General features: G+C 41.5%; 1 protein-coding gene across 1 annotated transcript in view; it reads right to left on the reverse strand.

The window, feature by feature from the left end:
• raver2 (ribonucleoprotein, PTB-binding 2) overlaps positions 1–25,702 on the reverse strand; it is a 91,275-nt gene that overhangs the window by 62,895 nt on the left and 2,678 nt on the right. The window contains exon 2 of the mRNA XM_085252213.1: positions 6,612–6,678. Coding sequence (XP_085108339.1) covers positions 6,612–6,678 — 67 coding nt within the window. The remainder of the gene's footprint in view (positions 1–6,611; positions 6,679–25,702) is intronic.

Here is a 25,702-nt window from a genome sequence, read left to right on the forward strand (position 1 = left end):
AGATCCATCTATCCAGTTCCTTACTCAGCTTCTCAAATCAGGATTGTAGCATGGCTGGAGTCACGTGTCAAAAGGCCAGAGGCAGGGTAGGCCCTGGACTGGTCACCAGTCCACGCCGATTACCAGTCATGACTCACCTGTCAGTGGAGCCAGAATCTAGGAAAAGGTCACCAACATGTAGCCACACATCTGAAAGCATATTGATATGCTCTCTAGATATTTAGACTGTACTAATGATATTTTAACCTTTGCCATTGATTAAAATGCTATTAACAACTTATACCAAGTACATAATAAGTTGTTGGCATGTAAAACCCTCAACATCAAAATATATTGTTTCACCAACGATAGGAGGATTCGGGCTGTCGGAAAATGAGGGCTGCACTTGAGCTCTACAAGTTTCATTCCCATAAAGAGACAGTAAATAGACACGCGCACACATGCAGAGGCTTTATGAGAGGCATGAAAGTAAAAATCAACAACAGTGAGTATCTTTGTTATACTTTCAGCTGCAGTTACATTGTTGGTTTCTACAGATCCAAACTGCTGATGAGTTTACGATCCTCTCTCAACTGAAAGCTGATGAAACTAATGTATACACTACCACGTGTCACTAAGAGTGCGGAGGATTCGGAACTTGAACCTTAACTTTGTGACATTTCCTCCCTTTCACCTTGACATCATCAACCACTGCAGCACAGAAAAAAAGAAAGAAAAGAGGAGCAAAATCTTGTTATTCTTTCTAAGCTGTGAGATTGAAGAGAGTGTAGGTGAAAGAGAGACACAGGGAAGGGAGCAAAAGAGAGAGAGAGAGGAAGGAGAGGGTGAGTCAGACTGTAAACACTCGGTTGGTGTGATGTTATCCAGCTGCCATGAAAACTGATCCAAATGGCTGGCAAGTCTGAGCAACCAAAACACAAAAACAGATACACGCAAGACCAACATTACTCTCACTATAAAACACAGCAGTCCATTTGTTATGACACACACTAAACATATGCAGACATGTAAACAGTGCGTCACCGCAAAAGCATGCGCACACCAGCACAAAACTACAGGAGCTAAATGGACGTGTGCGTTCAGCTTAAGTGACAAGGCGACAAGCCAGGGAGTTACATGGATCACAGCAAAATATTCAGTCCTTCAGCACACACACTCAGACACACACACACTCACACACTGGGTAAATGCTACAGTGGCTTGAAATCAATCCTCCACACCTCTAACTGAACACGCACGGACACACTAACACGAGCTCAGGAAGCATTTTCTAGCCTGTCTGCTGAGGCTGCAGTCCACCTACAACAACCCCATTTGTACTTATTTCAATAAGATTACAGAGTTAATGGGCAGAATAACAAGGTTTAAGCTGTGGAGGCTTGTCTACTACAACACGAAACACAAAGACACACCAACAGCCAGGCTCAGCAGGACTCAGGGAATGAAAAAGAAAACATTTACAAGAGATTCATTGGTTTCATGACTAACAGTGGTTAGGCCTAATGTCCAAGTTATAATCTGAGAACATCCCCAGTTCCATAAAATCTTGGGACATTGTGCAAAAATGTAAATAAAAACAGAATGCAACGATTTGCAGACCTCGTTGACTTATATTCTATTCACAACAGAAAACACAAAGCATATCAAATGTTTAAATTAAGACATCTGACTATTTCACAACTCATTTTTAATATCACGGCAGTATACGGCACGTGTCAAAAAGATTTGAACAGGGGCAACAAAAGGTTGGAAAAGTAAATAGTACTAAAAGGAAACAGCTGGAAGAACATTTTGCAACTAATTAGGTAAAGTGACAACACTTCAGTAACATGTAAAGAGCATCTTAGAGAGGTAGACTGGCTGGGCTTCATCTTAAATTAGCATCTACAAATCATGGAAAAATGTCCAAATAATGTTCTGCAAAAAGAGAAATCTTTGTGTACGCTGAATTAAAAACAGACATGCTTCTGTCATGCAGGTTAAAGCAGATTATTCACAGAACAAGCCATATGTGAACATGATTCAGAAACGTCACCAAAATGGGCCAAACCTCATTTAAAGTGGAAAACTGTTCTGTGGACATATGAATCCAAATGGAAAACATTAATAACCCATCATCTGAACTAAAGAGGAGAGAGACCGTCCAGCCTGTTATCAGCGCTCAGTTCAAAAGCCTGCATCTCTGATGGTCAGTAAGTGGATACGTTCCTAAGGGAGCGCCAGCTTGCACATGTGGAAAGGGACCATAGGTGCTAAACAGTACATGCACGATGCATATTTCAGCAAGAAAATGCTAAACTGCATACGGCATCTATTACAACAGCACGGCTTCGTAGTTAACGAGTCCGGGTGCCTCTTCAAAAAACAAAGCATAAATGCTCAATGACATAAATATGACAACACAGAATAGCTTAGAAGATAAAACCTACACGAAAGATAGAGCACATTTAAACAGAAATACAAATGAAACCGCTCATGAATGGGAATATTAATATACAACCGATAGGTCACACTACAAACCTTCTTCCACTAACAAACTTACGCTACCGTTTTTGTGTTTCACTGAACAGACAACCCCACAGTGGGACGTGCACTAAAGATCCCTGGTACATAGAAAAGAACCGGCTGGAAAAATTCAGGCAGTGTCAGAAATGCAAAGATTGAACTTTCAAGGAGACTGCTGCTCTGACCCACATCACAAACTGACCTATCCAAATATGATGTACAAGAACATCAGTGACATAGTAGCTCAGACTCCTTTGGCCAATGAGCTAAAAATGACATGTGATATACTATTAGGTGCTTCATATGTGCCATTTTTTTCTTTAAAGTTTAGGGAGAAAAGGCTCAAATTTGAAAAACATTAGAAACAGCAATGGAAATACAGCGAGCCTTTGTTCTCACATACTAATATCTAAATGTATCACAATGTGAATTTCACCACACATTCACTCAGTCACTACAGAAATCCCGCTTCTCTGACAAATTAAAAAAAGCAAACCACACTTTTTTGACCAGCTTCAAGCTAAAACAAAGCTAACGCAGGAAAAATAATGTCTTGAGGAAAACTCCTTGCTCCTTCCTTGGAGCAACCTCCTCACCTGCCACACCTTTTCTGCAATGTAGCACTGTTGAGTGCTTAATAAAAATTGATGACAATATTACCTGGGAAAAGATGTTGAGGAAAAAACAAAGCTTGCAACCTTACTTTCACCTGGGGCCCTCAGCAGAGCTCTGTGAGGCTGTGTCTTAATGCTCCTGAAAATATTCTCCTTCTTAATTCAATCAGCTAATGCAATATTGATACAACGAAAAGTTCCCACATTATGTTGTGAAATTACTGCAGTAAGCTCTTGAAATAAAACTGAGTGGTGCTTCAGTGAAGGAGAAAGCGACGGAGAAGAGAAAAAGGAGGAAGGGTGAAAGTGTTGGGTTAATGGAAAACACAGACCATGAGAATGGCAGGCGGCAGTGTGACAGAAGGAACGGCAGAGAGAGAAAGAAAGAAAATGGGGGGGGGGGGGGGGGGGGGGGACATGGTTGCCACTGGTAACATCACTGTGTTTTTTTAAGAAAACTTAAACTTTACCTAAAACAGCCTCTGATGCTTAATTCTTATTCCGCTCCTCCCACCTCATCAGTGCCTAACACTACCGCAGCGGCCTAATTAGTACAGTGCAGTGGCCGCTGGTCCGATGAGAGCCTGTGTTTCGTCAGGCTCTCATTTGCTCTGAAACACCATTAACCTTTTGGACAGGCTGGTGCTTTGATATCTCAGCTGTTTACAGCTCCGCTCGACTTTCCAAAAGTGTTTTGTTTCAGGTGCTTGGCTGACTGCTGCGACTAAATATAGCCACTATGGAAGATTTCCCTGGAAAGGGACACACTCTAAGGGCAGAGGGTCGTCTGTGTGTGTGTGTGTGTGTGTGTGTGTGTGTATTTGAAGGTCCTCTCATATTTCCTGACTTATGAGGACTTAATGTGGAAAATTGTCATTACAAGAAGCTCAGCTTTAAAACAGCAGGAGAAATTTGAATTGTGATAGAAACTGCTAACATATGCAAGAAATATATAATACTTTGGTTAAGTTAGACATGTAGTGGTTGAGGTTTAATCAGTTAATACTTGGTAAAATAACAGTTTTGAACATAAAAACCCCAAATCATTAACTGAATGATAGTAATAGCAACTAATCTATGGACAATCCCCAAGCTTGTTTTCAAGTTTAACACACGCACACACCCCTACACCCACACACACACGTAAACCTGTGAAACAGAACTAGTTAGTTCAGTTGCTGAAATCAGATATCCATGAATGTTCTTGACTGCAGGGAGGGTTGGTGCCTATCACAGCTCTCACTGGGGTACACCCTGGACAGGTTGCCAGAGCTATCACAGGGCTAACACAGAGAGACACAATCACTGATGCTCCCATTCACACCTATGGCCAGTTTATAATCACAGATCAATCTAACAAGCATTTGTTTGAAGTGTAGGAAGAAGCAGAAACTAACTGGGGAGAATCCATGCAAGGCACAAGGAGAATGTGCAAACTCCACGGCTCATATGGAAAAGGCTTTCCAGACAAATGATTGTTTAACAATCAATAGTCAGGGAATAACTCAAAGTACAACTAAACAGGGCTGCTGCATTGACGTCGTCCTATCATGATGCTATAAATACTGTAATGTACAATCTAGTTGTGGAATACAGATGGCGAGCGCTGTAGACTTCACATGTAGGTTATCAGCGGATATCAGTGAACTTTTTGTGACAGTTCCATGGACCGTGAATAAAGCCAGACACTAGGGATGGCATTCAAGAAAGAAACCCAGGTTCTCTGGCACAAAGCCAAAGGATTAATGTTTTCTAAGAAATAAAAAGAAGCCTGATGGGTACTGAGAATACACTGGGAGCACACTGAGACCAAGATACACTTGTCCAGGATTTTTGGCATAAATTTGGTCAGGACTACAATAGTGAAAAACAGTCACAATAGTGAGGCACAGCGGTAGGTTTGCAATGACATGGGCTGCTTGAGTGCAAAAGGTGTTGGGTAGATGACATTTATAGATGGCGGCGTGAATGTCTGTGGATATACCAAAATACTATCTGACAAGATGGTTTCCAGTCTCCACAATTCTGGCAGAAGAAGAATGTTCCAGCAAGATAACGATTCAAAACACACTGACACAGTCAGAGAAGACTGAAGGTAAGAACTCTGACCTGGAAAAATATCTCGCCTGGCTTGAATCCAATCAAACACCTTTGAGGTATTTTTATGTGAAACCAAGAGCAACACACATCCAAGATCTCTGAAAAGTAGCGAGATCTCTCCAGAAAAAAAAATACTGACTCAGTCAACAGAATAAAGGACGTGAGATGTTGAAACAAATTATATATTCAAATCTTATTGACAGATGAAATGAGATCATGTCATTTTTTAAAAGTATATCTAAACTATAAATTTTTCATTTTACACAAGAATACACACTCTGGAAATGAACTTGCAAGCGTTAAAGTTACACTGTGACAGGTGATACAAGTTTCAAAATTTGATATTTTGGTGATAATGCACTGGGGTGTACTCACATCTGTTGTGTAACTATAAATACAAATTACCCGTGACAGATATGGGATAGCTGTGTGTTTAGGGTACATGTACATTTACATGAACATTTACAATTTCAGCCACAGGACAATTTCATCACCCATTACATCCTGAAATAGCAGTTAAGGGACAGGTTAGAGTTAAGCATTGAGTTGGGGTGGTTATTATTAGGGGATAACTAAGGCTACGTTCACACTGCAGGTCTTGATGCTCAATTCCGATTTTTTGATCAAATTTGATTTTTTTTGTCTGCGTGTTCACACTAAAAATAAAATGCGACAGCAAACGCGCTCTAGTGTGAACGCTCAAAGCGGCCCGCATGCGCAAAAGAAGACGTCACACACAAGGCGCTCTGTTTGAACCCAGAGCAAACAGTATTGTTTGACTGATGGCCCTTAATATAAAGACTTCGGACTTCACGTTTCCCAATTTTTGCTTTAAGTTATTTTGTTATTTACATAATAATGTAGATAAACTAATAATTACTCTTATTGCTTATTGTTTTAGAGAGGAGCGGTGCTTCAAAGGATAGTTGCAGATTTCTGTCAGAATCTGCAGATTATACAGTACAAATAAAATGTTTACGTTTCTCCAACGTTGTCTTCCCAACAGTTTCACTGATATCTACACTGGATGGCCAGGAAGCGTTCGCGATGTCTTATCGGGCGCTGATAATTGGCATCTGTCTTGTGTCAGTGACGTAAAGGACGGATTTAATGCGACATGACCGTTCAAACAGCAGTCGCTTTCTAAAACATCGGATATGTATCGGATTCAGTACCACATACGAAAGTGACCCAGATCGGATTTGAAAATATCGGATTTGTGCCGTTCACACTGTCATACCATGATCGGATATGGGTCGCACAGGGTAAAAAAATCGGATTTGATGCGCTTTCGCCTGCAGTGTGAACGTAGCCTAAGGTGGTTAGGATCTTCAATAGCACAAGTACACAAGTGTGACTTTGTGTGTATGTCAGGTTAGAGTTGAGTTTTACCTGTTCCTTTGTTGCGGTCCACAAAGCAGTACTTCAGTTCATATTCTTTCAGAATTTCATGGACTTCCTATAAAAAAAGTAAGGGACAATTTGGTCAAACAGAATGGTAGAAGTCATTAATGTAAAAAGAATAGAGAAAAAAAACTACAAAACTCTTGATTATACAATAATCAAAGTAGTATCAGTAAACCACAATGATCTTAAAAAACTGTTTTGGAAAAATATCAGAATAAATGCAAACACAATGAAAGACTTAAGCAGTGAATATACAAGGGAAAAAAGGTTCTATCTTAAATGGAAAAGTAAGCTATTACATTCCAATACACAAACTGTGAGAGAAACCTTTGCATTATTAGCATGTGACAGATGCTCATCATCTTTCTCTACTCTAGTCTAGTAACAGCTATTGACTCAGATAAAGGTAAATTTTTGTCATATATAATTATATAGTCTAATGTCATAATTGATACAGGGCTCAATGTTAACACAACTTAGTTATACCAACAACTGAAATAAACTGAAACCCCATTAAAAAAAATCTCCTTTACTCCACAGATGAAGATTTATTCTTTGCATAAGCAGAAGTAAAGCTTTTTTCATTTAATGTTGTGCTTTTCTGGTGAAACTGAAAGAATGGATGCTGCACAAGAAAGCAAAAGCAAAGCTTTGAACAAAGTTGTGGGGATAATGGTACAAAACAACTAAAAATAACGCAAATTTTCAAAATAACTAAGAGCTCAGACAGCACTTACACCCTTTAAAAAACCCTGATAATGTCAGCATGATTACTTGAAACTCACTTTTCAATCGAACAAACTTCTCTGCAAAAATGTCTTTGATGGGAAGTTTCCATATTTGCACTGATTTGTTTTTTTAAACAGGTAATTGTTGTTTTTTGTGTTGTTCAAATGAATAATACTAATACTGTGCTTGACATTCTTCCATCTCGCATAACTAAGGACTGTTTTGATGTAATCAGACCCAGTATCCTATTTCTTATGAACTTTTCCTTGCTCTCAGGCTGTGTTCCTTTGACTTTTAAGCATGCTGTAGTCCACCCGATTCTTAAAAAAAGAAACTCTGACTGTTATGACCTTTCAAACTACAGACCGATATCTAAGCTTTCGTTCTTGTCCAAGATCCTGGAGAGACTAGTTCTCTCCCAGCTCCAGGCGTACTTGGACACAAACAATATTGCTGAGAAATTTCAATCTGCTGTTAAGCCATTGCATAGCACTGAAACAGCGTTGGTTAGAGTTCTTAATGATATTCTTGTAATCACTGATACTGGATGCTCTATGGTCCTAGTTTTACTGGACCTCTCTTCAGCCTTTGATATGGTGGACCATAACATTTTATTATTAAGACTTGAGCACACTGTGGGTATTAGAGGCACTGCCCTCGACTGGTTTAAATCATATCTCGCTGATAGATCCTTCTCAGTTAACTTGGGCACCTTCTCCTCTTCCTCCGCTCCGGTCTGTTGTGGTGTGCCTCAAGGACCAGTTTTAGGCCCTATTCTCTTCTCATTGTATTTGCTCCCTCTAGGCGCAATCTTTGAAGAATACAATATCGCCTTCCACTGTTACACTGATGACATACAGATCTATTTTGAACTTACTGATGACCTTGCTGTGTCCCTGCACTACTTTCAAGAATGCATGCGGGAGGTCAAAGAATGGTTCCTGAGTAATTCTCTTGTTTTAAATGATAAGAAGACTGAGATTGTGGTTTTTAACAGTAAAATCCCTCATGCCCAACTCTGTGCTGCTCTGGGTTCCTTTGCTAGCTCTTCCTGTTACTATGTCAGTAACTTGGGTGTACTGCTGGATAGCTCGCTCAAAACTCGATAAGCAAGTGTCTGCTGTAGTGATATCTAGCTTCCCCCAACTGCGCCTTATCTCTAAGGCTGGGCATTATGTTCCGCATGAGGACCTGGAGAAGCTTATTCACGCTTTTGTGACCTCCAGGTTGGATTATTGTAACTCCTTGTACTACGGTCTTCCCTCTTCTCTTCTTCTTAGACTGCAAACAATCCAAAATGCAGCAGCCCGCCTCTTTACTGGTACCAGGAAATTTTGCCCTATTACTCCTGTTCTAGCTAGCTTGCATTGACTTCCCATAAAGTACCATATTCAATTTAAAATATTACTCCTACATTCAAAACTATTATTAAATCAGCGCCGAGTTATCTTAGTGAACTTCTCAAACCACATGCTCCTGCTAGAACACTTAGATCTGCCACTCAACTACTTCTGACCCAACCTAGATCTCAGCTGAAGTCCCGGGGTGACCGTGCGTTTGCTCTGGCTGCCCCGGTACTGTGGAATAACCTTCCTCTCGACATCCGCGCATCTGATTCCATTGCACTGTTCAAATCATGACTAAAAACCCACTTATTCAATCTTGCCTTTCCTTCTAGTTAATATTTCTTTCATGATTTTATATCATGCACTTTTATGCTCATTTAATTTCTTCTTTGCTCTGTACCTGTTGCTTTCCTATGTATCAGTGACAGCTACCTGCTTGAATACCTAGTAGTTGCTTTCATCCTATTTCTATTATCTTCCTTTTATTCTCTATGTTACTTGTTAAGCGCCTTGGAATACCCTTGGTTTTTAAGTGTGCTTTATAAATAAAGTTTATTATTATTATTATTTTTGGGAGTGTATTCTTAAAAAAAGAAATGATTCTATCTGGTGTTGGGCTAATACAAAGATCAGCACTCTATCCAACTACACAAGGGGCACAAACTAATACTAAAGTACAAAAGCAGATTCCACTCTCCAGCAAAATGTGTTATTTGTCTTTTTAGTGCTAGGATGTAATAAAGGTAAGTAAAAGAGAAAAAAGATCATAGCACAATACGTTACAGCCTCTGCTGTCCACGGCTGACTCTGTTAGCCTTCCTGATAGAGTTTACTGATTTTTTCTTTTAAAGATATGCAACAAGCACCCTTGTGGATTTAGTCACTATCATACCTGTCCAAGAGCAGCAATACTGAGGCACTACATAAACGTGGAGGTATTCTCTCCCTCTACTTTTTATGTTCCTACCCAGTTTTATTCAAACGCATAGTCAACAATACAAGCTGGTTTTTAGAAGGGCTTGAGCATGAACAACAACACAAAAGTGGCAACAGTCTTTCATGAATTGATAAGCATTTGTAAGGACACAGCAGCTCTTTATTTTGCTAATGCTGCCTATACGCCGTGCTCTCCTTTCCTGTCATTTAATGCTGGTTAGTTTTTGTGCTTCCATTGAAAGACAGAAAACAAAGAAATCACCTTTGCATAATTATAACACTGGAGCTCTCTTTAATACAATACTCGCACTAGAGCGAATGTAGCTTTGGCATTTGTGGGAGGTCAGGTGGACAGACACTTCATAGAAAACATTTCCACTTTCATTTATCGCATCAATGTTCAGTCAAACAACGACGGAGGTGATTAGGCTTTCTAATGTGTACAGTCTTCTTTCTTTCTACCCTTCTAACAGCCCACTCGTGCACACAGAACAGCCATGTTTTATATCAGCGAAGGCCATGCAAGGCAGCCCACACAGAGGGTCAGCTCACTCACCCTTAAAATCAGTGCAGAGCGAGCTATAATCACAGAGAGGGGGGAAAGAGCCAAAGAGAGATATAAAAATCTATATACAAAGAGGTATTTTGCTTTGGACTTTTGGTGATTCAGCTGTCTGGCTTAAGACAGAAGTGGTTTCAGGGTATTGGCAGCATTATTCTGAAAGTATACTGAAGGGTAAAAAAATCTACCTGAAATTAAATAATTAAACAAATTAAACTTGTTTGATTATTTCTGTTTGTACTGTGAAATTAAAAAATATCCTTTTCTTAAGCATATTAAGAGAGTTTGCTTCATTAGAATTGACAAAAATAAAATTGTATTTTAGAAAATGCAGTGGAAAAATACACATCGGCATATTTCGTCAGCTGTCAGGAAATGAAGACTGCATCATGCTTTCAAGGGACTCAATTATAGTCAAAAACGAGCTGGTAAACAAAGATTTTTTTTTGTTTTTTCTTGCATTACAATGCCAACACACAAGCATATCATTACAACACCGGTTACAAGCAATTAAATAACAAGATAAACATGGAATTCAACAGGAAAGCCACCTAAATATGTCATCATTTCAACAAATGATTCCCAAAGCTCTACTTCTTTGTCCTTTGTTTAAGTGCTTGCATGTTTCTATTCACTTAAAGCTCTGTCTCACAATTGTTGCTTTTCTTCTACTCTTTTTGGTCTTTGTCTGGCATTAATGGCGTGTTTCTGACAAAAAAGCAGAGCTCTTATATTAAGAGGAACACCAACTTGAAGCTAGAAATACCCCTGTGTATGTGATGAAGAAAAATGACAAGTAACAAAAACACGGGACTTTTTCTTTGCCTCCGCATCCTGTGAAATGTAAAAGTTATTCATTAGTAGTTACTGCTCTGGACAGCGTACGGTCAGACACTGCGGTGCACTTTGTGACACTGAGACATGGCTAAATTACACCACTCAGTGACCATCTTTCTCCAAAGCCATTTTATTGCATGGCCCTCTGCTATTCTGTACTTAAATTGAGCTGAAAGTTTGTTTCTCACAGCACTGGCACATCACAAGACATTTAAAGACTATTTTTAGGAGCACAAACAATCCAGCCTCCCGTCTTAGCCGTACAATTTACCAGTTGAGCACACCAGGCTGCTCCTTTTTTTATTTTATGAAATTCCAGTTTGTTTCACCCCATTTCCTTTTACATTCCATGTTTTAATGATCTCTACTTCCAATCATGCTGTTCAATAATGTTGCTCTTTGTTTCATTGAGAGTCCCACTACGCTATTTCAACAGCTTTCTAATTAGCACTTCTGTACGTGTTTCAAAACAGCCACTGGGCTCAGTACAGAGACACAGACAGGTAAACCTACAGACCGGATTGGCAGTACGGCTGAATAAATTTGTATTATTCTGTCTAATGGAGGATTCACAATTTCAATATTTTTTGTCTTGCACTTCATCAAGAATGCAAGACAAAATAGAATTCCTTATTAAACTGCCCGCCTTTGGGCTATTCAGTGTGTGCTCGGCAATTGGATGCGCATATCAGAGTCCATCTGCTGTTAGATTTTTAGCGAGGAAGCTTTGACTATTCCCTGTTGATTATCATCATTATTATTATTATTATTACTTCATCAGAGCTCAAACATGGCATTCAGGACAGCCCTAGTGAATAGAGATGGTTTACCTCAATATGGAAATCACTAGTAATCCTCAAGAACAGAAAGACTCATTTTGATTTTTTCCCCACTTCTGGAACAAGACCCTTTGAGCAAATTAAACCATGAATTGTTCCCACATGATGTGAAGAGAAGAATATGGAAAAGGAGAGGAAAGGCTTGTGATCCAAAGTCTGTGGACACACAGTGTAATGACATGTCCATGCACGACTTCCAATGGAACTGGGTAGCAGGGTGGATTCTTAAGCATATAAAGGAATGCTGCTCAGATTATTTCAAATGTTGTTAAACTAACAGGAAAGCACTTCATGGCACAGATGAATAGTGAACTAAAGCATACTGTAAAATAAAGCCAAGGTCTTCTCAAGGCAAACTAACAAAATGTCAAATGGCTGAGACGGTCACCTGCCCTCCGCCTAATTGAGCCTGTACAGATAATTGGAGGCAGAAAGAATCACAGCTGAAACTAAACATGGTTTAGCTTGGAAGTGAATCTACTGGCCCGACTCTTCTCACTTTAGATGCCTGGCAGATGCTCTTCAAGGAGAAAACTCTGTATTTTGTCATCTCCTAGGGTTCCAAAGTTCAAGCATATTTGCATCCAAGTATTAAAAATAATCCTTCTTATCTTCATTTATGTTAGTCCAGTTACTGGGATACAGAGCGACTCAAGAAATAGAGCGAGTTGTCTACTATTCTGCAGTTCAACGTATCCTTGGGCAAGGTACTGAGCCCCAAGTTGCCTCTGATGAGTGTGTGAATGTTGGATTAAAAGCACTCTAAAAGGACACTTAATTAAGCTCATTGTAAGAAAGCACTTTAAGTGCTGAAATAAAGTAGAAAAACACTATAAATGTACCGGTCCATTTACTATTTTACCATATCACCATGCCAAAAAAATGTAGTAGTGGGTACAGTGGAAATACATAATTCTCAATTCCAAGCTCAAAGTCAAAGCAAGACAATTATCTCATGTAGTTAAATATAAACTATTTTATTAAAAAGTTGTTTAAAACTCCCTGACATGGTTATGGTTTATTTGAAATCTTAATATGGGCACAAACTGAATTGTTAGTAGGTTACTTGGCAACCATCCTAACATTACTACACAGTTAGCTACATTAATTATCATCTTACTTTAATCATGTATGTATGTATATATATTCCTCCTTAACGACCCCCGGGCCTCATGTTTGACACCCATGCCTAAGAACATGGTTGATTTCACAACAAAAATGCCATCGGTCTTAAAAAAAACTGATGACATGTATTTCAAGATAACGATGCAAAGTACCTCCATATCAAGTTGTTATTGCCCTTCTTACAACAACATGGGTCGGAGACATCACAGCAGCTGGACTAGGCGTCATCTTTTTGTAGTTTTTCCAGTGGTTGACGTGAGTAAGGACAGATTCCATTCATAAAGAATTTCTGTCCTAGAGCATACACTGCCTACAGACTACCAAAAAAAAGAACAAAAATCCAAACAAAAAAAGAAGCACTATTGCGTTTTCTGGTGACGTCCTCAATATAAACGTATCACCAACAAAAGAAAAACACCTCTAGCAAATTTTCCATATTGTACTGTCTGAAAAGAAAAATAGCAGCAAAAGGAGTGACAAAGAAAACTGATACACTTGCAAAGGTTTCCACATCATTTCTGAAATGTCATGTTGAAAGTCTAACAGTGTTCTGTTGGACTGCTGTAGTGGGCTCTCTCATCAGTTACACTTTATTTCAATGTTGTGAGTTTCTGTGCGATATACTTCAGTGTACATTTTAGTTCGACTCTACAGTTTAAAATTAAACGGCACAACAAAGACGCAAAGTCACCTAAAACCAAACTTTTCAGCTGCTAGCCACAAATAATCCTGATTTTAACAGTCCCACTCAGCTACACTGTGTTCTTCTTCTTACTACTACTACAAAGATCAACAAAGTCAACCAGTTTCTTTACATCCAACAAAACATGCCATCCACTTCAATCAGCGCTGTAATGTTCCCTGTGCATGTTTGAACACTTTAAAACGCTGACATTTCCAGCAAGTCCAGTCAGTACCCAGCACTTGCTTCAAGCCCACGGCCAAATCAGTAAGTGCATGTGTGGGTGTACACTTGGTGGAGCATTAAAGCAAAGTGCCCTGAGAGAAAGAGCTAGATAAAGAATTTGATAGCAGCGCCGTCTGAATACTATTAAAGGGAAAATGAAATGACAAGCACCACCTGAAACAGCTGATAATCATCTACACACCTGTGGGCACCGCACTCTGTATGTTCCAGCTGCGTTCGCTGATCAACAGCTCCGGCACAAAATGAAGCACACCGCCCATCACCGCAGATCAATCTACATGACGTTCATTTCAAGCTACTCAAACTGGTGCTCGCCAAGATACGAGTAAATGTTGTTGCTTATCTATTGTGTGCCGTGAACGGGGTGTAGGCTTACAGGCATACCTTCCCATTTTAACATCTCATACAACCAGGAGCATCAAACCAGCAGACTAGTCGATCCAGTCAGTAGTTTCTATAGCAGGTATGTCATACTCATTGTACACTGTGGGCCACATACGGCCCACTTTAACCTCGAATGGGCTGGACCATTGATATCTTCTTTTAAAGGGGTTATCTACTTTTCTGCATAACAAAGAGATGCCGCTCTGGTACATCAAAGAAATCTGTCACTGTAACTTTTTGGGCATAAATTGTAAGAAACAGATTGCAGTAAAAGTTCTGATTTCTCATCGATACGACTGTCCTGTAATAATAAAACAAAGCTTTTTCTTAATTTTTTCATTATTGTACATTAAGAACTTTCTATATTAGTGAAAAAACAGGAACATTTCTGTCATTTAACTATTACTAATTACTTTGCTGTAATATAAATGGCCATGGGGGAGGTCTTTATCAGTAGTAAAGCTGAAAAACTTGTGAAAACTACACTTAGAAGCCCAAAAAATTTAGATCTTCTCTCACATTGTTTGTGAGCTGCCCAGTGGGCCGGACTGGAGTCCCCGCTGGGTCGATTTTGGCCCCCGGACCTTCTGTTTGAATCCCCTGTTCCAGAGGGTTTGTGAAACAGGAAGGAAAAACAAGAAACTGTCTCATTTCCCAGCATTAACGGCACATAATTATTCTAAAATATCCTTTCATCGCTTTGATGCCTAACATATGCTTTGGGCTTTTTCAGCACCACAGTTTGTGGAAACAGTCAAAGCGGCCCGTCTTCAAACAGATTACTCCAATTTAGCTTCGGTGACTTTAAACAAGACACCGAATCCTCAGCAGCACTTCTGTGGCTGACACTAACCGCTTCAATGTCCCAGGAGGCAGGCTCAGAGAAATCATTTCACATTGTGGATTAATCACAAGTGTCACAAGCGCTATATTACTGTGATGTCCGTAATGTGAAATGGCATGCTTCATCACTGTTTTTGTCAGCTACTGTCCTTTAAATCTCACCTTCAATCAATCCCAATGTAAAGAGCTAGCAGACGGCAAATTGCTTCCCTGGGTTTGTCTGGGCGAACCCTTCTACTGCTTTCATCTGTCGGTTTAGGTGTTTCCAGTTGTCCTGTTACAATCTGAAAGTCGCTGTACAGAAGGTTCTATACAGGGGAAAGTATGAAAGATAATGGAAAACACAAAGGTCAGAGTACCAGAGTAGAACGATTTTTACTCGTCAGACGAGGAATGACAAGAGAAAAATGTGTTTACTGTGACACCTGTCATCATAAATGAGAAGGCTTAAAAACACAAACAGGACCACTCGGGTAAAGTAGCAGTGGGACATCGCTTCAACTTGGCGTGTCTGTGTGACAGAGAGATTGAGGGATTAGGGGGACAAACGCGCTCTGCCTGGCCAGCTTACCGGCAGTGACTGCGTGATTTATGCCACAGAGAGGAGAGGGGTTGAAGCCCAGGAAGCAAACAGAGAGGTGCTCCCACACTCGTGTGTTATCATTACAATGACAGCGTGATTACCAGTCACATTACTGGAGCTGTAATCGGAAACGCTAAAACTTTGGCGCTGAGGTGTGAGCGTAAACTTTGCCCGTGTCTACTGTAACGGCTGCATCCGGCTACAACACAGGCTCTTTGGGGGAAATTAAAAATGGGGCATGTCTAACACATCTCAAATACTTTGTTTTCCATATCTGGTCGGAGATGTGTGTGTGTGGGTGTGTGTGCGAGACAGGTGGCTCAAACCATGCACAGCACGGTTCACTGGCCCATCAAATGGCTGCCAGGAGAGCTTCTTAGAAAACATGCAAACTCACATATTGTTAGCAGACAGGCATAAATACACACGAGTGCACACTTCTCTTTTTCTTTGAGCCTCTCAAACACACTCTTTGAGTTTCCACACCTTGTTCTGGATGCTAGTTCTACACAGTCACACTGCACTGGCACTGCTCAAATTCCTTTGGTTTAACAAGTTTCCTCCTTCAATTCACGTTCACCCTTTTTTCCCTTTCCCCTCTACATCCAGCCTTTCCACCCCATCTACTTAAAATCCTTTCTTTTTTGGCGCTGGACAAAACTTTAGCCCCAGTCAAAATTCCATGCCAAATTAATGTTACCCTTTAGGGAAAAACAACCAAAAAAAAGAGAATCTCAAATTTTATTTCTCAATATAACCTCTTCCCCCACCCCCCTCCACATTTGTAAGACAAAAAAAAGATACAGTGGGGCAAAAAAGTATTTAGTCAGCCACCGATTGTGCAAGTTCCCCCACCTAAAATGATGACAGAGGTCAGTAATTTGCACCAGAGGTACACTTCAACTGTGAGAGACAGAATGTGAAAAAAAAATCCATGAATCCACATGGTAGGATTTGTAAAGAATTTATTTGTAAATCAGGGTGGAAAATAAGTATTTGGTCAATAACAAAAATACAACTCAATACTTTGTAACATAACCTTTGTTGGCAATAACAGAGGTCAAACATTTACTATAGGTCTTTACCAGGTTTGCACACACAGTAGCTGGTATTTTGGCCCATTCCTCCATGCAGATCTTCTCGAGAGCAGTGATGTTTTGGGGCTGTCGCCGAGCAACACGGACTTTCAACTCCCGCCACAGATTTTCTATGGGGTTGAGGTCTGGAGACTGGCTAGGCCACTCCAGGACTTTCAAATGCTTCTTACGGAGCCACTCCTTTGTTGCCCGGGCGGTGTGTTTTGGATCATTGTCATGTTGGAAGACCCAGCCTCGTTTCATCTTCAAAGTTCTCACTGATGGAAGGAGGTTTTGGCTCAGAATCTCACGATACATGGCCCCATTCATTCTGTCCTTAACACGGATCAGTCGTCCTGTCCCCTTGGCAGAAAAACAGCCCCATAGCATGATGTTTCCACCCCCATGCTTCACAGTAGGTATGGTGTTCTTGGGATGCAACTCAGTATTCTTCTTCCTCCAAACACGACGAGTTGAGTTTATACCAAAAAGTTCTACTTTGGTTTCATCTGACCACATGACATTCTCCCAATCCTCTGCTGTATCATCCATGTGCTCTCTGGCAAACTTCAGACGGGCCTGGACATGCACTGGCTTCAGCAGCGGAACACGTCTGGCACTGCGGGATTTGATTCCCTGCCGTTGTAGTGTGTTACTGATGGTGACCTTTGTTACTTTGGTCCCAGCTCTCTGCAGGTCATTCACCAGGTCCCCCCGTGTGGTTCTGGGATCTTTGCTCACCGTTCTCATGATCATTTTGACCCCACGGGATGAGATCTTGCGTGGAGCCCCAGATCGAGGGAGATTATTAGTGGTCTTGTATGTCTTCCATTTTCTGATGATTGCTCCCACAGTTGATTTTTTCACACCAAGCTGCTTGCCTATTGTAGATTCACTCTTCCCAGTCTGGTGCAGGTCTACAATACTTTTCCTGGTGTCCTTCGAAAGCTCTTTGGTCTTGGCCATGGCGGAGTTTGGAGTCTGACTGTTTGAGGCTGTGGACAGGTGTCTTTTATACAGATGATGAGTTCACACAGGTGCCATTCATACAGGTAACGAGTGGGGGACAGAAAAGCATCTTACAGAAGATGTTACAGGTCTGTGAGAGCCAGAGATTTTCCATGTTTGAGGTGACCAAATACTTATTTTCCACCCTGATTTACGAATAAATTCTTTACAAATCCTACCATGTGCATTCATGGATTTTTTTTTCACATTCTGTCTCTCACAGTTGAAGTGTACCTCTGGTGCAAATTACTGACCTCTGTCATCATTTTAAGTGGGGGAACTTGCACAATCGGTGGCTGACTAAATACTTTTTTGCCCCACTGTAAGTGTTCACTCTATGTCTTCATTATTCCCTTTTGCTTTTTTTGCCTTCTTTGGATGCTTTCTTACTTCCAGTTGAGTAGAGACAGCTGATGCAGGGAAGCAGCACAGCAGGCTCAGGGATTCAAGCCCATCATCAACCTCAGCTGCCGCAGGCACGTGATCAAAGAGGTGCACAGTGCACTGGCTGCCAAACTCTTAATGTGGCAGTGCAGCACACAAATGGAAGTTGTTGAGAATTTTTTTTATTTGCACTCCTCAATAGATGAGTGTATGTAAATAGCTGCGTTCTCCATCCATTCTCTTATCTGCTCATCCAGCTCAGTTCAGTGGCACAGCCAGTTCCAGCTGACTTGGGTTTGGGTGAGATCTCTAACCTTTATTTTACTGGCAAGTCCCATTGAGATCAAAGGTTCCTTTACAAGAAAAGACAAACGTCCCAAAAGTGCTACAAATAAAACATGAGATCGACAAAATAATACACAATATAAAAACACCCATGACTAAATTCTTAAAAATTCAGTGGCTTCTCAAAAGAAACACCTACAAGTCTCCTTCACTGCACATCTGCTTTTAATTTTGCTAATAGAGGCATGGTTTAATAACTCCATGTCCCAGGAGTGTTGTAAGAAAATGCCGATTTCCCAGATCTGTCCGAACTCATCAAAAAACAACCATTTCGAGAGGCATAACTTGTATAGCTGGGACAGAGAAGGGTACAGAGGTAAACTGGACATTTACCTAGAATTGATTTAAAGAAGAAAAAATATCCATGACCCATGAAACAAGATTTATCTGCGGCCAAGTGTGCCAGAAAATCCACCGGGTCAGAGTGAAATGTCAGGACAAGGAGAGACGAGAGCAGCGCACAGGAATGCCAGGACACAACCCACAGACCTCTGTCCCTCCCGGTAGCACCTGTAGCCTCGGATCCAGGTAACGTCACCAGGCAGCAGATCACCCTCCCCTTTACCCGTCGCTAACAGCAAATGAGAATGGCACGGCACGGCACGGCACGGCTTTAGGACAAGGCTGGGAGTGAAGTTGAGCCACAGAAACCCCCCAGTGAACCCAGGCTCACTGATGATGCTTCCCAGCACATCATGAATAGTTAGTAAGAATTTTTTTTCATTGGTACTGACTAAGCAAGAAGCCTATGAAGCATTTTTTTAAAACATTAATATCATATTAAACTTAGTCAAAGTTGAAACGTTTGTGCACAACAGCTCAGGCCTCAGCTCTAAATGCTTGGTTTGATCTACTTTTGGATGCATGCAAGTTCAAAGAGAGGGGATATCTTAAAGCCCCACCCACTTGCTGTTCAAAGCATCTGTTTGTGAGAGGCAGCCAATCGGGGCGGGGGGGGGGGGGACAGAAGCCTTCAAGGGAGAGGAGTTAAAGTGGCTGATTTCAGTGGGTGAGCTAAAGAGTCACACACGATAAGCATTCATCACCACTGCACGGGATCGCCTGAAAAAAACAGATTCTTTTAACACCTCGAATCACCTATTAAGCCTTAATGTGCTGCAATGAAAAGATACCGTGCTTTCATTTCATGTGCAACTTGGGGGTTTCCATGTCGCTTTCATGTTACTTTTATGTCTTCTTTACACAATCAAACAGAATGAATCTGAATCAAAATGTTTGATTTCAAGTAAAACGAATTTGTCGGGAAAACTTTAGCTAATGTCCTTGTTTACGCGTTGAAGTCCTCGGTTAATGAACAAGAGAGGAATCCTGTGCTTATCACAACAGTAAGAATCTTATGTTTGAACTGGTGTTTAGTTCATTTAATGCCATTTTTGTCAGCTTAAAGGTGTTAATGCATATTTATCAACCAAACGCACGGGTTCAAGCATTCTTGACTGAAGCTGCGTTTCGAGGACAGAACGACGATATTTAGCCGTCTGCCTCTGTCCATTTCTTCACTTCACTTTTTCTTCCTTGATAAGCTGACTAATTTGATCTCGGCCAGCGCAGAACCAGTGGGCTGAAGGAAGCAGGTGGCTTGCCCCGAGACAGGACAGATTCTGCTGTCAGCCAGGGTGACCCCGCCTCCCTCCCCCTTTTCACACCCACCCGTCTCTGCTTGTCTCCGGCCCTGAAGCGACAGGGCTCAAATTTGAGGTTATTTTTCCCCTCACCGAGCCCGCAGCCACTCCCACTCAACACAGCAACAGACTCCTGCCATCACAGGGTGAAACCGTCATTTAAAAACAGCCATTATTTTTGTTTGAGTTGGTTCGTGTGGCGTTTCCCCACTTGAGATATTATAAATTAAAATGTGCTGAAGCACCTGCACAATGGCGGCGAAGTATAAGTCTACACTTCTAAGACGTCCACAATCAGGCTTTGAGTTAATGTCAGAAAACTGCACGGTACTTAAAACGCATCGTCACGGCAACATAAGCAAAGCAACTGCAGAGAAATGTGAACGCTTGCCGAGAAGCTCTTAGACATAAAAAGCTAAATGGCCTCTTGTACTGGGCTCCAGCAGAAGCACCCTGCACACCAACAGGCAGGATGTACAGCAGTGTCTACCACTGCACACTCTTGTTTTAACCATTGCCAATCTTAAATAATCATAACCAGGACCAACAACCTGGGTTTTGTTGCGTTTCCAGCTTGGAAAATTCCATTAGTGAAACAGTCTGAAACACAGTTTAAAAATTAACGTTGCAATAGATTTACTTTTGAATTGCCGTAAGGTGATATTCACCTGTAGCTGATGCACCCAGTCACTGCTAAAGAATCTGTGAGAGTATGCACGCAGTACTTTTGACTCCAGCGTGACTTTGCATCAGTTTAACAGACACAAAAACAACAACCAGGGGCGATTACATCTCCAGGCTGAATAGAAGACTAAATTTGAAATGTGCAAATTCCTTCAAAACTGTATAATTACATCCTTTATATAACAGAATCAGTCTGTCAGGTGGACTTCATTAATCAGTGGGTTTTCTTTTCATGAAGGCATGATGATCTTTTGGTTTTTTTGCTGTTTGTTACAGTATAATTGTAGACGTGGTGACAGATCTCATTGTTCCCTGTGGCAAGATCAAGCCTCCGGAAAGTGATTTATGGGAATAAAGCAGGGATTGATGACTTCAAGCTATTAATGCACAGAACAAAATGAGACCCATCAGCTCAAGTATGCTTCACTTCCTGCACTCTAGTTGTCACTTGCTGGATTTAATGTGTGGTTTCTCTTGTTTTGGGTGACAGATGTGGAACCCGGCGAGCTTTACAGTCGTCGTCACGAGGCCCGTGACCTTTGTGGCGAGGTCAAACGTGCTGCTCAGACACAGCTCACGTTGATCTCTCGAGTCTCTCGGCAAATCACGCTCCAAAGGCTCGATCACGTTGCAGAGGTTTGTATTAATGCACAGCATCCAGAAGTTTAGTTAAGAGCCTCCGGGACAATGTCAACTGTCACACTTACAAACACACACAACTGTGGCAGCAGTTGTGAACAGCAGGGCTCCTGTGAAGTCCAAACACATGTTAACCAGTGCTGAGAGTTAAGATCGTTTTAGAAGTCTGGGAAATTATAGTCGTTAGCCCTGCGACAGACTGGCGACCTGTCCAGGGTGTACCCCGCCTTTCGCCCTATGACAGCTGGGATAGGCTCCAGCGCCCCCCGCGACCCTGAAAAGGATAAGCGGAAGCGAATGGATGGATGGATGGATCCATTATTCCCGCACTCATCCAGTCAATGCATTTCCGTCCAAGTTACTTTGAAACCTTTTATCCAGTCAGCACGAGCCCCGCTTTCGTTGTTTACTCTCAAACAGTTCAGAAAGAAATACCGGAAAAAAGAATCCCCTTTTTAACTTTCAGCTGAAATATGCTATGACATAAAAATAACCCTGCCGTTATCAGTTTACAAAATGCTTTAATGAACAGCTTTATACGGTTTGTTTTTTAAAATCAGCCCTCTCAAACCATCAGTTACAACACAAGCCTTTTTCCTCTCCACCATCTTTTGGACCCGAGCTCGCTCAGCGTCAGATCTCCAGCCAACTCCATTATCTCACCTACATAATGTCACCTTCATACCCGACTCGCAGCCAAACTGTGCCGTGAAACATGCAAAAAACAAAGCTGTAGCATCGTGACAGTGAACAGTGAACAACGAAAAGTCTAACAGGTGTGTCTTCAGATAACTGTGACACGAACATGTGCAAAACTTCAAGGTGACTAATGCCAGCGTAAACAGCTAATCACAACAGCGCGTTTGCACACTGGCTCGATAAAGGCCGCCCACTGTCAGGAGTGGCAGATTTCATGAACATCTGCTCATGACACAGACACACACACACCACAGCATGCAAGGTAAGGCGAGAAGGTGGGTGGAAAGAGCAGCTCAGATGCATGCTGCTTTGTCATATTTACATGCATTTGTGTTTACCTGTACATATGCAAAACACACACATTTTCATGGTGTTCAAACAAACATATCACCCCCCCACACACACACACACACACACACACACACACACACACACCTACCTTGTAAAAAAGTTTTGTGTTTGTTTTTAAGCTGATTAATTCAAGAACTTGGCAGAAGACCCTGGAAGTTAACCTCCTCTGTGCAAATAAAACCACACTGCCCACGTTTATTTTACACTGTTGTGCCTCTGAAAATGATTTTAGACTCGCTGCTTGGAATTATTAAAAGTTGTGTCAACTTCCGGCTGTACTTCCCGCTACTTCCAACTAATTGCAGGTTGCGACTACACAGTATCTGATACAAGATAGTAGCCCTGTCAGATTACGCGTTCATAGTCAAATCTTTGCCGTTGCTTCCCCGTCTTTTACGGCCTACATGATGTCAGTGGGAAGGCGAACGGGGTAGATTTCTGCACACGAGATTGTAAATGAACAATGGCGCACGTGTGATGTTGGCTGTCATGTGCTTTGAAAGGCCTACGAATAGGAAGAGGAAAGCAACTCTGGGACTATATTAGGACTGCACAACGCAGACGCTATGAATTTTAAATACTTTAGCCTAATTTGAGTTGGGCTATCATGCATACTATAATCTGAAACTGGCATTATTCATCTGCATGACTGGCATCTTATTCACATAACCCTCGCAGTCCAATATTAGCAAATCCCTTTTACGGAACCTTTTAGCTCCCTTTACTCCCATTTCCTGGAAGCAACAATGTACTAAACACTGAGGTTTTTCAGGTTAAAATGCCACAGCTAGCAGACGGTTATATCTGCTGTGATGAATGTTTTAAGTGGTAAAAGGAAACTTGGGTGTTGTGTGGTAAATGTGTTGACTTTGAGCTCACTTTCAGCTGCGTTCCTACAAAGATCACATATAAGGAAAAGGCTGCATCACCATGTAACGCCACCGTGCACGTCACAGCTAACTGTGCACGTGGCACCAACAATTAGTTTATCAACTTAATAGTGCTTAACGGAGAAATCAGGGTGTGTGGATCAAGTGGCTCATAAAAAATAATGTGTTTTTAATTCCGGACAAAACGAATGACTTTCAGAGTGTTGGTCAGCATCTGGAAGAGAGAGCACATCTTTGGTTTTTTAATCCTGCCCAGACCCAAGTGGCGATGTTTTTCAGAGACTGCGTGTCTGGATGGGTTCCAAAAGGTGGAAATCTGTCCTGGAAGAGGCATGTTTATAGCCGCAGGTGTCAAGGCACATCATCAATTCAACGTTCTCTTTGGAGTGCATGTGAGCCACCTCTTCAGGACAGGAATGGCGCGGGAATGAGGTGGAACAAAAGCTGGCAGGAACTAAAACTGTCAAACATGACATGTTTGAACAATAGAATATGTCTATATGTGGAGAGCAAACCATTACAAGACTACTTGTGTAGGTAGAGTAGTGTGGAAATCTCTCGAGCTAAAAGCCTGGAGAGCTATTTAAAACTTCTGTTCGAGTTTTGTGAACCTGCTCTGCCATCATTAGTTGACCAAAATGTAGGTTTCGGTCAATAAAAAGCAAGAGTATGTAAACATGCTCTCTGGGTTTCAAACAGCATATCGCAAACACAGGCTTAAGAATCAGTGAATTTGATGTTTTTCAGATTTTTTCTCCCCCTCTCACTACTACTAAGATTTTTAAGCCACTACTGTTAATGATTCACACATATAAAAACAACCTGAAAGAGACCTTTGCTTTTTAGCTTTAAAAGAATATAAAATAAGAACAAGAAAGTACATAAACTTTATGGCTTTGCCGATTTTACCTTCCAGCTGTGTATTCAGTGCAGCTAGCACACAGCCACTACTACTATTGGTGCTAGTAGTCCCCTCCACCACCACTGAATATCAAAAGCTCTATTTTTCTGTATTTGTAATCAGATTTATTCATGGACAGCACTGAACAGACACAGCACCCCTAATCAGCCCACGCAGCCTTTCCACTGTGGTGTAAATGGTAAATGGTAAATGGCCTGTATTTATATAGCGCTTTACTAGTCCCTAAGGACCCCAAAGCGCTTTACATATCCAGTCATCCACCCATTCACACACACATTCACACACTGGTGATGGCAAGCTACATTGTAGCCACAGCCACCCTGGGGCGCACTGACAGAGGCGAGGCTGCCGGACACTGGCGCCACCGGGCCCTCTGACCACCACCAGTAGGCAACGGGTGAAGTGCCTTGCCCAAGGACACAACAACCGAGACTGTCCGAGCCGGGGCTCGAACCTGCAACCTTCCGATTACAAGGCGAACTCCTAACTCTTGAGCCACAATCGCTCACAAAGTTACATAATAACTGAGTGTCTTCAACCACAACTTAACATCAAGTCAGATGATTGCCGAGTTTCTGTTTGTTGTGAATGTTATGCCGTTTGTGATGCTTGTGAGAGCAGTGGTCTCCTGTTTTTCCCAGAGCGGGCTCTGTGTCTGCTCCAGGCTGTTAACATGGACACGGCAACGAGGTGGCATCAAGTACAAGTGAGGTAAACAGAGTGGCACTGTTCGAAATCTGTAGACAGCTGCAGGTAAATGTTAATATCATATACACATCAAAGACAACCTGAAGGGTAATCAGGATTCCGGATGCCACCCCAAAACTGCAGCGCATCTAACATCGTCCAAAAAACAATGACCTCAAGATGAGATCTCAACCGAGCCCGGGCTTTTAATATATTAGGATACAATGTATACACTGGACGCTTAACCTGCTTAAATTAAAAAGTGTAGTTAGACTTGCACTCAAGGAAGGAGATGACTGAAACCTACAATCCTACAATAACTGCCTTTTTTCCCCTTTCCTTCTTTTTTTCTTTTTCTTAAAACACAGCACTTGCTGTGCTCTGAAACCAACAAACTTGTTAGATTATTTATACAGCAGTCGAGGCGCAACATTATTATCTGTCTCTCGGTCCGCTAAGTTAATATAAGACCAATTTTCATGCCCTTTTAGCTCTGGTATGTACCAACACCTCAGGGAAATATCTGGCTCTTTAGCTGCTCGCAGAGTGTCCGTCAGCTCGATCCTTGCTCAGTCTCTTTAGCGCTGAGCAGGTATTCTACAGTTGGTTTTTGGGGGGGTTGAACAGCTGCATAAC

Source organism: Mchenga conophoros, linkage group LG17, assembly GCF_057382185.1.
Source record: "Mchenga conophoros isolate Kocher_MC1m ecotype Shallow Benthic linkage group LG17, M_conophoros_male_GT1.1, whole genome shotgun sequence".
NCBI classification, from domain to species: domain Eukaryota; kingdom Metazoa; phylum Chordata; class Actinopteri; order Cichliformes; family Cichlidae; genus Mchenga; species Mchenga conophoros.